This window comes from Populus euphratica, unplaced genomic scaffold, assembly GCF_000495115.2.
Source record: "Populus euphratica unplaced genomic scaffold, PopEup_1.0 scaffold2.1, whole genome shotgun sequence".
Classification (NCBI taxonomy): domain Eukaryota; kingdom Viridiplantae; phylum Streptophyta; class Magnoliopsida; order Malpighiales; family Salicaceae; genus Populus; species Populus euphratica.
The window spans coordinates 2,171,962-2,187,446 of NW_011499846.1; the positions used below are offsets into that span (position 1 = coordinate 2,171,962).

The 15,485-nt window shown below is 32.7% G+C and overlaps 2 protein-coding genes across 3 annotated transcripts; one reads left to right on the plus strand and one right to left on the minus strand.

The window, feature by feature from the left end:
- Positions 1 to 4,794: 4,794 nt before the first annotated feature.
- HAT3 (homeobox-leucine zipper protein 3) lies at positions 4,795 to 7,053 on the plus strand. The gene is made up of 4 exons (XM_011033519.1): positions 4,795 to 5,273; positions 5,395 to 5,702; positions 5,805 to 5,884; positions 6,315 to 7,053. Exons 1-4 carry the CDS (start codon positions 5,111 to 5,113, stop codon positions 6,661 to 6,663), a joined length of 900 nt encoding a protein of 299 aa, XP_011031821.1. The 5' UTR covers positions 4,795 to 5,110; the 3' UTR covers positions 6,664 to 7,053.
- A 3,795-nt stretch (positions 7,054 to 10,848) lies between these two features.
- On the minus strand, positions 10,849 to 13,740 carry LOC105130839 (actin-related protein 2/3 complex subunit 5A-like). 2 transcript variants are annotated; one of them, XM_011033532.1, is made up of 4 exons: positions 13,476 to 13,740; positions 13,315 to 13,387; positions 13,134 to 13,234; positions 10,849 to 11,287 (listed from the first exon to the last, which is right to left on the minus strand). In XM_011033532.1, exons 1-4 carry the CDS (start codon positions 13,577 to 13,579, stop codon positions 11,134 to 11,136), a joined length of 432 nt encoding a protein of 143 aa, XP_011031834.1. In that variant the 5' UTR covers positions 13,580 to 13,740; the 3' UTR covers positions 10,849 to 11,133. The 2 variants fall into 2 exon arrangements, with proteins under 2 accessions (XP_011031834.1, XP_011031842.1); XM_011033540.1 differs by having other exon boundaries at positions 10,849 to 11,269; positions 13,476 to 13,735.
- Between the last annotated feature and the right edge of the window lie 1,745 nt (positions 13,741 to 15,485).

Below are 15,485 nucleotides of genomic sequence, written 5' to 3' on the forward strand. Positions count from 1 at the left end.
TTTTATATCAAAATAACTCCTTTTTTTAAAAAAAAAAGTATTTGTTTGATCCTGTCAAGCCAAGTTTGAATCGGGTTTAATAGTCATTAAGTGTTTAAGTAGTTTTTATTTTTTATAAGCATTTTAAGAGTATGTTTTATTTGAAAAAACATTAAATTTATATTTTATTTGATGTTTTTTATAATGTCGATATTCTGAAGTAAAATATTAAAAATATATGAAGTGAATGTAATTTTAAAGCTAAAATCAATACACCACGAGAACAAGCACATGATTTATAACTATGAAATCAGTGCTAGAAATATGAGACCAAAAAGCCTACCCAAAACCAACATGATTTCATTGTCTTCGAGGGCAGATCAAGAGAGATTAGCAGGAAAAGAAGCTTAATTGTAAGCGGCATGGGACCACTTAAAGCTAGCTGATTGTGCCTAAGATTTGGAAGATCACCACACATGGATTGCCAGAAGATCGATCAGTGGAAGAAGGATATGAGCGTGGGACCTTGAAGAAACAAATTAATTGATTGAGGTGCATGAATATAATTGTTGGTGATTCCTATTCGTATGCATAATTTGATATTAATATCAAATATTTTTTATTATTTCATTAATCAATCTACGATTTCATCACGTATGCAATCCAACTGAAAAAAAACTACAGTTTCCTTGTTTTTCAAGCATGCAACAACATCAGGCAAAATATCGTCAGGAACAAAATTAGAATTACGATGAAATTATACAAATGCTATGTCATCAGGTAATCTCCTTTTAATTTTTTGTATAAAATACAATTAAAAATTAAAATTAAAATTAATTTTTTTAATTGAATTGGACCTAGTAAGAACAAAATTGAGATTGTGATCAAATTTGGTAAATGCTACATTATCAAGTGATCTCTTCTAATTTTTCAAATAAAACACAATTAAAAAAAATTAAAATTTTTTAACTGGGTCAGACTTAGTTTAATGCATCTAGCTTTGAATCAGATCTGGTATAGCTAAAACAATTAAAAGCCACTATTCACGTAAACAGTGAAGTTATACTCTACTATTCACATGAATAGTAGAGTTGAACTCTGCTGTGAACGTTTAATGGAGAGTGATCTCTTATAATTTAATGGAGAGTGAAACTCTTCACTGATCATTTCTGCAGATATGCTTTTTAAAAAAAATTACGTAGGTTCTCCATACACAGTAAACTATGTTTTGAGATTACAAAATAGGTTACATCTGCATTTTGCTTCAAACGTATACGCAACCTCCTAAACAAATGGCCTCTCTATAAGCACAACATACTTTCAATAAGGATGGGCCACACAATAACCCGAGCTTAGGGTGCAAGGGCTGAGTGTTGGAGCCCGAACCCATGTTGGATGCGTTACCATGCTTAGAGTGTGTTTGTTTTTCAAGTAGCTTTTGTAATTGTAATTTTAAAAAATAAGTTTAACAAAAATACAATTAATCGTGATTTGTTGGATTTATATATGTGTTTGATGAAAGTTAGGGTTAAAGTTTATATATAGTAAAAAACATGTATGAAATATTTGGTGGAAGTGTGGTTGCGGTTAATTTTCAAAGTACTTATTACTTGCGAATGCATCAGAATGACATGAAAACACAAAAAATATATTAACTTGAAGTAAAGAAAAAAATTTAAAATTTTTATTTTTAAAAAAAAAATACTTTTAAAATACAAAAACAAATAAGGTTTTACGAAATTCAGTTAAAAAAACACATAAAAACTGCTTCGCAAAAGCTACTTTTCAAATTAAATTTTTTAATGGATCCCGCAACATAAAATGCAGTTTAGTTTGTTACCAAACACCTTGCTGTGCTTGTTTCACTGCAAATGTAAAAACTGGTGAAAAATAAACACGGCCTTAAGATTAGGCATGCACCCCGACATTTCCATGGGATTGGGCTATCATGTCCGAGCACAATATATTTTGGTCCAAATAGCATCCTTACACTAGTATTTTACCCGTAATGGGATTACACAACTTGTCATTACTTAATACTACCTTGAAAATTTTTATAGAACCCGTATGGTCTTTTAATATTTTATACTGATTCAATATATGTTATTTTGAGTAAGATATAACTCAAAATATTATAAGAATGTAACTACTTTTTAACCTCTCATCGCTTCAAAATAACAGGATTTATGGACTATAGATATCTAATGAATCCTTTAAGCGTTGAGTTTATAATTTTATTATTCTTAATATTTTTAACATATATATTTATCAAAGTATATTTCTCTAAAAAATATAATTTTATATTTAAGGATTTAGGAATCTTGAATTTATAAAAAATTAATATTTTGCAGATTCCAACCACTTTTCACCTTAACTTATAAGACATTAGGTATAAATAACATGTCATTTTAGCTAAAAAAGTAAATTAAATTACTAAAATTAAAAAAATTAATCATTTATCTAATACATGAAACTCACTTATAAACTAATTGAAATTTTTAGGAAATCATCGAAGTTAATAAATATAGAAAGTTGCTCGCCATTTCTTATGGGCCAATCTTTTTAATTTATGTTGTCATTCATGACAACATAAAAGATAGAGGGTTTTCGATATGTGATATTTTAAATACTTGATATATATACTGTAAAGGCTTCCCATATATATATATATAAAATCGGCCAATAAAATGAGACATAAACGGGACACCTTTACAGTAAGATTGGAAGTTTGACTAAAAATCAACTCAATTAATTAACTTGTCACGGAGGACAAATCGTTAAAACGAGGGCTTCAATTCTATTAAATTGAAGAACATCGAGAAGGGATCCTTCAATAAATGGGGATTTGCATGTCCCCTCAATGGGTGACTCATCACACAGGTACCCAAAACAGAAATGTCTTAGCATTAATTCATTCATTGGCCCTTAGCCTTGGACTCACTATCTTTGACCAGACCTGCCGATCAACCCCTCTCCGAGCCCCGTGCCACCCCGAACCTGAATAAGTTGCCGTTATTTGCTAGCGTTTCAGCACTGTAAAATTTCTCCCCGAACCTCCATGCGCTCTCTTTAATTTAACTAAAAGCTTGGTATGGATCAATTTTTAAATCCTTGATTTTCAAGGCTAGTCTTCAAAATAAAATTAAATCTACAACTATGATTTATAATAATTAAATTATGTTGTTTGCTATAGTGATTTTCGCTCTTGATATCAAAGTATAAAAAAATATTTAAAAAATATATTCTAATAATTTTTTAAATAAAGAATAATTTAAAAATAATTTTGAAAAACATTTTTGAATGCAAAATCGGAAATAGCAGCCTTTGGTTGCACGCGCTCACAGATGAGATAGACAACCGTAGGTCCCACTGTAAAATTCACTGATTCGCCGCAGATGTGATGCTGGCAGATTGCCCATTTTGTGGGTCCTCACACTCATGATTGAACACCACCATCATCATAAGCTGATGATCATAGTTGCGTGTAAGTCATTGTGGATTACTACTACTGTACCATCGTTCATAGAAATTTCCAGTCAATGGTCAATGATAGAAAAAGCCGCTTTTTAAGTGAACTTGGTGAGAACCTGGAAAATGAAAGATTTATTAGTAGCTGTATCTTTTCTCGGTTAAAAATGTGTTTCGTGATTTTTTTTTTCTGAAGTTCGGTTAAAAATGTGTTTCGTGATTTTTTCTTCTGAAGTTAATTTTTTAAAAATATTTTAATATATTAATGTTAAAAATAGTTTTTAAAAATAAAAATATTATTTTTAATTAAAAAATATTTGAAAAATAAACTGTTGCTGTATTTTCAAACACTATTTTAAAATGTATTTGTTTTTTTAATTCAAAAGATATTTTTGTATTTTTTATAATTCTAGATTATTTTAATATATTAATATCAAATATAAATTTTAAAAAATAAATATTAATATATTTTAAAATAAAAAATATCAAGAAAACAATAACGACTACTTTAATACAAAATACTATCTTAACTGTGATTAGAAAAGACTTCCACTAATTTATCCAAAGGTTGAGTAGTGTACTTTGTTCCTACTTTAAAGTTTATATTTTCTTATCGTCCTTCTGCTTTCATTGTAATGTAATCTCAAACTTTATTTTTGTAATTATCTATTCCATCTACGAATGAATATCAAAGATGGATATATTTTATTAATTATAAAAAAATTAAATGAGTAACATCCTCAGTGGAAACCGTACGGTTTAATTCAACATTTTCTTAATTCATGTTTAATTGTACTATAACTCTATAATTAATTCAAATCAGATTTTATCAAGCTAGAGGCATTATTAATATTGAACTGAAGCTATGAAAAATTGGATGCGTTCAACCTATAGTTATTGGGACATGAACATGACTTTTCAAACACATAAATCAATTAAATTTATATTAATATTTTAGGATTTTATGTGAAAAAAATTACATTGGATGGTCACGAGGGTGGCTACAATCGAATGACATTTATTACATTGATGAAAAAAACAGTTCTTATTAGTTTTGAAAAAAAAAAAAGTACAATCGAACAGTGAAATGATTATATTTATACCAAATATACATCAAGAAAATAAATAGGTAAGAGACAAAAGTCAAGGTAGAGGGACCAATGCAACATTAAACCAAACGGAAAAGATACGTGGCAACAGTGTATAGAAAGTCAAAGTAACGAACCAAGGTTTGAAGAGGAGGAGTTAACCATGGTAACAAGAGAGGTTACGTGGAGGAGGAGTAAAGCCTGTTAGCAGGAGCTAGCCATACACAGAAAGCTAGCTTATCTAGTACCATATATGATGATGATGATTTGAGCCAATAGGGGATGGCTGATACAAGCCATGATTGAATCTATACCCATCCGTCACTTTCTCTCTTGTATCTACATTTCTATATGTATAGACTAGTCCCATCCTTTTACTGTACCGAGAATAGCAAAAGGCTGTGACACCTCAGCCTCCAAAAACCCAACCATTTTCTACCCTTCCTTTCCCATTCCGCTTTCTTACAATCTGAATAAAAACCCCTGTTATCCCAGCTGAAAGGGGGCAGAAAGGAGTGTTTATTTTGATTGGGAAGACTGAAGCTTTGGCTCTCTGGTGTTCGAGAGGAGTGAGGATGGGTGATAAAAATGATGGACTGGGCTTGAGTTTGAGCTTGGGATACGATGCTACACAACAAAATCATCAACAGCAGCCTTCTTTGAAGCTAAATCTCATGCCTGTACCTTCACAAAACAATCATAGAAAAACTTCCTTGACTGACCTCTTTCATTCATCAGGTGCTTGTTTCGTTTCTTGGGTTTTTGCTGGGCTCTAAATAAACAAGCTCATCGCACTGTCTTTGATCCAGATCTGTGTTTTGGATTAATTACATGATTCCCATTGTTTTTTTTATTGCAGATAGAGCATGTGGTACGAGGTTTTTTCAACGAGGAATTGACATGAACAGGGTTCCAGCTGCAGTGACGGACTGCGATGACGAAACTGGGGTTTCTTCACCAAACAGTACGCTATCCAGCTTAAGTGGGAAAAGAAGCGAAAGAGAACAGATTGGAGAAGAAACAGAAGCGGAGAGGGCTTCTTGCTCTCGTGACAGTGATGATGAAGATGGTGCTGGTGGTGATGCTTCCAGGAAGAAGCTGAGACTCTCAAAGGAACAGTCTTTAGTGCTTGAAGAGACTTTCAAGGAACATAATACTCTTAATCCCGTGAGTAGTGTCATTTTTATTTATTTATTTTATCATGTTACGGTGGTTTTTAATTCTGGGTTTGGTGTAATTTGGTGAAGTGTGGTGGTTTTGTGGTTGCAGAAGGAGAAGCTGGCTTTGGCAAAGCAGTTGAATCTCAGGCCTAGGCAAGTGGAGGTGTGGTTTCAGAACCGAAGAGCAAGGTGAGATATCCCTCCGTCAGGGCTACTGTTTGTATTTCGAAGTAGTACTATCATCAAATGAGTGAGATGATAAGGATGGAATTGTCTTCTTGGATGATTTTAAGTGGAAGACTCAATTTAGTGAGTGTTAATGAAGGGAAAGATTGTTGCCTCTATTGTTCAGGTCAATAGAATTTAATGCACATAGGACTATTAACTAGTTATAATTGCATCCAATGTTTACAACAGCAGTCGTTCTTTGTGATAATGCGTTACCCTATTCATGGGTCAACTACATCTTGAACAGGAAAAAGAAATAAATTCATTTGTGTTTTTACATTTTGTGATTTCAGAAATTACATATTTATTGTGATTTAAAGTGCTTTTGAACTGTTTTTATGCTGAGGAAAATGTCTTGGAAAGTGAACATTTCTTCATTGAATTGATGCAGGACTAAGTTGAAGCAAACTGAAGTCGATTGCGAGTACCTAAAGAGGTGCTGTGAAAATCTAACAGAGGAGAACAGGAGGTTGCAGAAGGAGGTGCAAGAGCTTAGAGCACTGAAACTTTCCCCTCAGCTCTACATGCACATGAACCCTCCCACCACCCTCACCATGTGCCCTTCATGTGAGCGCGTTGCTGTCTCGTCAGCCTCATCATCTTCTGCTGCTGCTGCATCTTCCTCTGCTCTTGCTCCAACTGCCTCAAACCGCCAACCACAACGGCCGGTGCCCATTAACCCTTGGGCAACAATGCCTGTCCACCATCGAGCTTTTGATACTCCTGCTTCCAGGTCATGATTGTTAGCTTGAAGTAGGGGCTGTTTGGTAAAGATAAAATGGATGAAAGGATTTAGGATAAGATTTCCAGGAACCCACAGAAATTTGAGAGAATGTGGAATAGGGAGAATATGAAATAAGACACGATCAATGGTGGTAGTGGTTAGGATGTGATTTTGTTGACAAGTCCAGGTTGCAAAGAGTGGACTAGTTGCAAAATGTAGTGTTTATAAGTTGTAGGATGATTGGAAGGTGCGACAAAGGAATCCGAATACAATATCTCCCTGCTGATTATTGTAGGATTTGATGTAGACAAAGTGGCTTTACTATGTAAAGAGAATAGTATTTTAGTGATCCAAATGAAGGAATGAATTGAATGGTCATCCTATTAACAAAAAATGCTTCTATTCATCATTATTGGTGGCTTTTGTGTATGAATGGTTGTCAATTAGCCTTGCTAAAAGATTCCAGCTTTTTTCTAGTGATTCCAAGCAGTGTCTCTATGCTCGAACATTCTGCCCAGCCCCATGTACTGGAGCTGTTCTCCAATTGTAAATGTCAAATCTCAGACTTAAACCTCATAGTCATGGTAGAAGAATTCCATGTCGGCCCATAATGTCTCTTATCCGCATTTGTTTGCAGCTAAAACATGTAAGATGTTAAGCACGGCTGGCTCCATCGATTCCTAGCTCGCTTCCATTTTCATGTCTGCAATCCTCTCTTCGGTGTCTGCTCTTTCCTTGGTCTGATTACCATAACGTATGGTAGCTGAACCTTCGTAAGTAGTGGGCAGTTTCTGTTCTTTCGGCCTAATAAGTCAACTCAACATATCTGGTGCCAGCCGGTCACTACAGTAACTGAAATTGTGTTTGGAGCTGGGGAGTTTCAAGACTGCATCAAACTCGAAGATGAGACCTTCGTGGCTGTTTATTTATTTAATTATTTCACGATGAGAAACTACTCAAGTTCACATCCTGTATGTTATCTCTTGCAAAATCTGGAATCAAAACAACACAGAGAAGGAAGTTGTTGTTAAGGATTGTAATTATCCTCCATTCTAAAAGCTAAATTGTCCATCACTTTTGATCCAAACCATTTGACACCGGTGGTCTTCAAGGATTCTAACACCACCACCACCGTAAAAGAATACAGGCATATAAACAAAAAACCTTATTCAAATTTTATCTCTACAGCAATAGAAATCTAAAGATAGAGAATAAAAGAATAAGAAGACAATGGGCGAAAAGAGCATAAAAGCCATTTTTAAAAGTTAAGAGATTTCAAATTGAAACATGATCTCAGAAGTTGTCCCATCTCTCAAATCAGTGAACCACACCCTTATGGGTTTAGACCCTCACAGGAAGAGACTGTAGCTGCCCTTTCAGCAGTTCCGGCCATGAGCAAAACAAAAGACATTAAAAGAAAATGCTTCCCTCCAAGAACCTAATGTCCACCCATCACAAAAAAACTTAAAAGGAGAGGCAGAAAAAACTTCTGGTTCAAATGCAAGGCTATGACTTGCTAAAATCTGAATTTGATTACATCGCCTTGAACACAAGAAAAAGCTAAAAGCTGATCGAATTTAAGTCGCCTCTGATTTCATGGGTGATTGTGTCTTGGTCCTTGGACATTATGCCAGTGCATTTATTTATACATCTAACGATGCAGAGGGGACATGGAAGTCTACAAGGCAAAAAAGACGATAGACACTGAACATCTAACGATGCAGAGAAGCCATGCAAGTCTACAAGGCAAAAAAGACGATAGACACTATTATCTATACGTGTAATCTAATTTCAGATCTCCTTTTACATTGATTCAGAGATGAAGATTCAAGGATTGTCTGATAGGGAGGTAACTGGGCAGAAAATTTAAGACTTATGGGACAAAACGACAACCTGCTCGGATAAAATATGAAGCAAGAAAACTGATGTCCTTGTCACGAGCTTTGAGGCAAGGCAAAGCTTTCTGGAACAAGACCCTCACATTTTCTTGACATCATATCCAAAAAAAAATTTACTACGTAATTCAATGGTGTTTCACATTTAAAAAGAAAAATTTATAAAATAACACAAATAAAAAAATAATTAAAAATTTAACACAATTACAAAAGTTATAATTAACATATGCGACACACAAATCATATATAATATTTGCAACATCTTTATTGGAGGTATTTTAAAAAAGTCTATTTTACCATAACTTCTTTCCAAAAAAAACATCAATTCATATAATTATAACTAATCAATTGGCGATAATATATTTTACCTTAATGATACCTTTATAGTAGTTATCATTATTTTCCAACTTCTCATACTAAATAATTAATCTATATATATATACACAAATATAAAAAATCAATTCATACGATTACAAATAACTAATTAGTCAGAACACATTTCATCTTATTTATACCTTTATAGTAGTTGTTGTTACTTTCCAAGCTTCTCGTACTAAATAATTAATTTATATACATATATACAAACATAAAAAATCAATTAATAGTTAATTTGGTATTTACTAAATGTAAAATAATATTACATATCAATTAATTTTATCTTTAATATCGAGGGTATAGTGTGTCAGATTGTGTGAGCGTATTACAAAACTTGATCAGATCGATGTAATGAAACATCTCATAATGAAAAAAATATTATGTCATGTATGTATTTATAACAATCATTAGATGTTCCTCTTTAAAAACACGATGTCTCCTACAATTCCACATAGATTAATGTAGGATACATGAATTATGAATAGTTTGTTTCTGGTATCAATATAATACGGAATATGATGAGATAATCTAAAATGTCACTTTATCCTATTTAAACAGCAGAACTCAACAATATCAAAATATATCTCAACAATATCAAAATGGTATAATGAAACTACTGTTAATCAAATGTTAAATCTTGGCAAAACTTAAAATACTAAGTTTTCCGTACAAGTTGTTCATATAATCTATTAAAACATATAAATAATCAATTGTTAGCATTTGCAATATAGTGGAAAAATAATTAAAGTTGATATAATTTAAAACACATAAAAAAACTTATCTTGTCTAATTTCACAAGTTTTTTTATTATTATAACCCCTTTAATTGTATATGTCATATTTATTCAATGGATATTCCTCTCAAGCATCCATCTTATTATCTAAATGAGTGAATTTTCTTCAACCCTTTATATACACTATCTAGTTAGACATCCATAAATATTTGGAATGGTATATACATGTCACAATAACATATCAACATATCAGGTAATGGTTGAAAACAAGGATTAAATGTACTTTTATAATACAAGTTGGAGTAAAAATCATCAATAAGTTATATATAATTCATATTTTAAGAAGTAGAATATATAATTAGATGTTAACATGATAACAATAAAATTGTTATTTGTCATAAATATAAATTGTCGCTGATGTTAATGGTTTTTCATATTTTTCTTGTAACATCAGCTGTTGAAGGAGAAAATGAGAGAAAAGGGAAGAAAGGCATGTCTCCGTCTTTAATTCAAATTCAAAACAAGTCATAGATGGCATCTTCTGCAACTCATATAACTATGATAGATTCTTAATTGTTTTTTCATATGCATTACTTTATCGTTTTTTTACCGTGTTAAGAAAAAAAAACCTCGGAGTTTTCACATTGATCTACTCCAGATGCAGTCAAACTTTGTTCAACCAAAGCCACCTTTCTCTGTGCACAGATTACGGAGCCAGCTTTCTGTGGATAACGAAGGATAGTAGAGGGAACCAAATCAATCTGACCATCACTGTACCGAAACCGAAAGTATACGAATCTTACATTGCTTGGTAGACACTCCTTTCTCTGTCTTCTTAATTTCTTGCATAATTTGATTTTCTATAAACACGAAGTCTCGGCTTCTAACTAGATTATATAGTGCGTTAGGGAATGCGGTCAGCCGTGCAATTGCTGCATTCCCAAACGAGTTTGAATCACTAATCCAGACTAGAAAGATAGATTATCAAATCTTCACATCCAGCTAACGTGATTGCAAGAGATTTCCAGAGTACTCAGATATGAAAAAACAACATAATTCGATAATTTCTGATCATTTTGAAATCTACGCTACTAGAAAAGCCATTTTGAAAAGGCACTCTCAGATGCGTTATCAAACACATCTTTGTGAAATTCAGGCTGTATATACAACAAGAAATTCAATTCTTGCAAGCTTTCTCTAATGGGAATTAATGCAAGTCATCCAGTCTCAGTTGCATTTAAATCGATTCAGAAATGAAGGTACACGAATCTTGTCTGATAGGTCGGTAGCTTGGCAGATAATTTAAGACTTGTAAGAACACCTACCCGCTCAAATAAAATACCAAATAAGAAAACCAGTACTGTATCGCAAGCTTTAAGGCAAGCCGAAACTTTTGGGACATAATACCCTGATAGCCCCTGCAGATTATCATCGTTCATAATAAGAAAATGGATAGATTTGCATTTTGGTATATATGACACAGTCAAACGGTATTCACAGTGTCCGCAAGGGAACGCAATATGCAACCCAATCCAGCCTTTTCTGTTAACTTTTCATGTATCCGCAGGCATTGGTCGCATGTGGGCCGATCTCCAGTTGACAATCCCCTGTACAAGTACCTGTGGATTATGATATCACTGAATTAATGTTAACTGCAAAACGTTATACAAAAACCATGAGAACGGAAAATAATAGACCACACAAAATGCTACATTGAGATTCATCCATTCTTTTTCCTTCTGGGAGTTGCTGGTGTTTAATGCAGGAAAAGATTACATCCTTTAATATGTCCAGACATTGTAGAATATAGAAGGCAAAAATACATAAACACCAAAGGGTCTAATATAACTCCTCACTAATGTGAACTGGTAATGATTTGGTAATCATGCAGCCATTCACATCCATATTGCTGAATATGTGAGCTCTTGGTATTAAAGTTCATCCAAAAAGAAGAAGATCTAAACACCACGGCTTCAATTTTACTTTTAAAGTTCATGCTCAGAGCTTTTACTCTACATATATCAGGTAAGGATCCAACAACATGTACCGGGATGAAACAAATTCTTCCAGAGTAGAAAACAAAGGCAACACATACATGTTCAGTCACGCAGAAAGCCAATTATGGACAGGTGTAATAATTCATTGGACAAGAAAAATGACCGACCACATTAATTGAGAGGTATTTAATGACGAGTCAAGATTTCAGTTTATGCCATCTTCATGAACAAATAGACTCAAATAAGCTCTAAAACCATTTCAGTTTATGCCATCTTAATGTACAAATAGACTCAAATAAGCGCTAAAAATGTAATTGTACAAAATCAGTTCCATTCTATTTCTCCGGACAAGATAGCCAAATAATATACCAACAAAAAACAAGGAAGTCTTACAAGGAGGCTTTGAAAGAAGAATGATGAATCAGGATATCATTTTGCATATGGCCTTGATCTTATTCTCAAGGAAATTATGGTTTAAACAACTTTAAGCTGGTTCTCAACTGTATTTTAAATTTTAAATCAATAAGTTTAAGCTGGTAAACAGAGATCCTTTATCTTGAGGAACTGTTTTCTATCGATCGGCATAAGATGCAGGAGAAAAATAATTTCTCCAATCAATAAAGATTACCCAAGGGCTGGGTTAAGATGAAAATCCAATGGCAATAATATTGTTCTAAGGAAAGAGAGGTGTTTGTGAGAGGAGTTTTTGCTTTCAGGAATGACCACTCCAGCAGAGATGTCTTGACTCTCAGGTGGTTTCATTCTTGTCACGGAACAAAGGGAAAATGTTACAAATCCCAAATTATTTCAAGTTTAGAACTGCATATTCAGAACTAGAAGCTTGAAATTGATCGATCAGTTCATGAATAATACAAGTACACCATAAATAAGTTTAATGGGTGAAATGATAAAAATTCAAAATTATCAGAAGAGGAATAAGTTGAATATCTTAAACCAGCAGAAGAGACCAAAGAATAGTTCCCAGGAAAGTGGCAGTTGAAATGAAGCAACAACCTTTCATTTGAAGAATCCTTCTATGGATTACAAAAGCCAAAAAATTCCAAAACAAGCCCCGCTTGACCTCTCATTTACAAGCACAGACCCTAAACACAAGGAATCATGACTAAATCACAAACCAGCCCAACACCATCTCACATTCTTAAAAGGTTGCAACTTTTGATGGCTTAGCATTCCGAAAGAATAACCAGATTAAAAAAAATATATATTTAAGGGACCAAGTCCTCTGAATCATCACCAAAACAGACTTGAAAACAAATGCCATTAACGTTGAGTCTCGATTAGTCTGCAATCGACAGTAATATCACACAACTTAAATTATGATCAATATTGAGGATGCCCAAAAGATCGAATTGAACTAAACTACCACTCTCCTAACTATAAATGTAAATTCAGCTGATGGGCCAAGTTAAAATAATAATAATAAATAAAATAAATACAAATGAAGAGGAGAAAGAGAAGTACTGACTTCATGAGAATATCATAGTACTCAGGATCTAAAGCAGAGAACAATGAATCCACATCTTTTATTGCCATTAGCGCTCTGTGCACCACTATCCAATTCGCTGACTACAAAAAGAGAAAATCAAAACTTTCCCTCGTAGATCTTTCAAAAAAAAAAAATGAAAATGAAAAGGAAAAGGAAAAACCTTGCATCTCTCATCTCGAGTCTTTGGAGGCGAGCCTTCCAGAGCCGTTTTGAGAGCCTCAACGGGTCTGCCCCTGAGAGAAAGGTACAAAAAAGCAGTCCCCAAAAGTTTAATAGCAAAATAAAAGACAGAGAGAAATTGAGATCTTGATAATTACTGACTGTTTGAGTAGGCTTTCGATCTTGCGAGTTTTGTGTTCTATTCTTGTGATTATAGCCTCTGCCTCTGCGTTCTCTGCTTCCACTATCTCTCCTCTCCCTGCCATTCTCCTCTCTCTTTCTTTGAAATGAAATTATGGGGGAGGGGAGTTGATCGTTTTTAGCTGCGGCGGTTAGCGGTTGAGCCTTCGGCGCCGTGCTTTTCCTGTTTTCGATTCAGCTGGTGATGTTTTATGATCGTTCCTTAATGGGCTCACTGCCTCTGCTTCAAAGTCATCGCGGGCTAAGGCTCCCTGGTTCTTTTCTCTTCAACCCGGGCTGAGTTTATCGTTTCCAGGTCATAATTATAAGCCCCCATCCCAGGTCACCCTGATTTGGGATCGACCTGGCCCAAGGTCTCTATTACCTTCGTAATGAATTAATCCGGATTAATTCATTTAATCCAAAATTATTTTTTTAAAACTTAAATCTATAATATTTAATAAAAAAATAAAAAATTTTATTGACCCGACGTTACCAGATTTAAATTGATGGGTTGCCGAGTTGAGTATGAGGTTGGGTCTTATAACTATAGTCCAGATTTCTTTTCACTGTTTTTTATTTTTTTTAAAAAATTCCTGTTTATGTTTTTATTTAAAAAAATTTAAAAATCACTTTTAAAAAATAAAAACAAAAAAATAATGATACAATAAATGGAAAATCAAATAAATATGAAAAGTGTTTTAGAAACTTAGGTGAGAGCCTTGAACACCGTAATAATAGAAAGTTATTGATAATGAGTGGAGAGCAGATAAGGCAAGGCAGTCTCAATGATATCGGACCTTGGAGTACACATTATACAAACATTTTATTTTTTTAAAAGTATTTTTTATATAATAAGTATCAAATTAATGTTTGGAAATATTTTTTTAATGATTTTAATATATTGATATAAAAAATAAAAATATAATTTGAATTTAAAAAATAGTCTTTGCCTGAATCATTGTCCTTTAATTTACTTATGGCCCCTCCATTTATTTCTCTAAAAATAAAATCATGCTGGTAACCTTCCACATGTAATACAGCTAGTCCAGCATGGCATGCCACGCCAGTGGAGTGACTCGGCTTGAGTTGGAAATAGCAAATACACGAATACAATACGCAGAAGGTATAAAATCCCATTTCCGATTTCCAAGAAAACAGTGGCCGATGAAGACAAAAATTGGGAAAAAAGAGAAAAATATAAACTGTTCATGGACCCAGTTCTTGACTTTAATTCCCATTTTATTATTTACAAAAGTTTCCCGTTTACGTGGGCAAATTACATTGAATAAATTCATGAGGTTGGTACGGCGACAAGTAGTCTTGTTCTTTGCTTAATTTTTGAAATTAAAATATTAAATCTAATATCTAAAAGATTTATTAAACTTGTTTTAATTATAAATTAATATAGAGAATATGAGTTTAAGATTGTTATATAAAGGAATCAAACTCATACAAGCTATTTTTATTGATTTATTTAAATATAAATACAAGTAATATAATCTCAAGACAATGTAATAAAAAGTTAATCTCAATTAAAATATAAAATAATTAAAAATGTATATTGATAATGTAGTTGTTATTGTTTTTTAAATAATTTTTTATAAAAAAAAATATATTAATAATTTTTTATTTTTTAAAAATTATTTTTATATCAGTATATTAAAATAATTTTAAAATATTAAAAATATATTAATTTGAAATAAATAACAAATTTTTAATTTTTTTAAAATCCTTTTAAAACATAAAAACAAATAAAACATTAACAAATCAACGTATCCTTGCTAGGTTTTGTTGCCTTCCTGGTTTTGTTTTCGTAATAGTGTTAAAACTTGGTAATTCTGAAAGTGAACTCATCTTGAATTGATTTAAATAAAAAAATTTAAAAAATTAATAAAGTGTACTCTTATTAAAAAAAAAAAGTTAACCATGACGCAATCGGGTGAATTTTTTAATTAAACCAAAATGTTACTTTATTCTTTTAAAAAATAT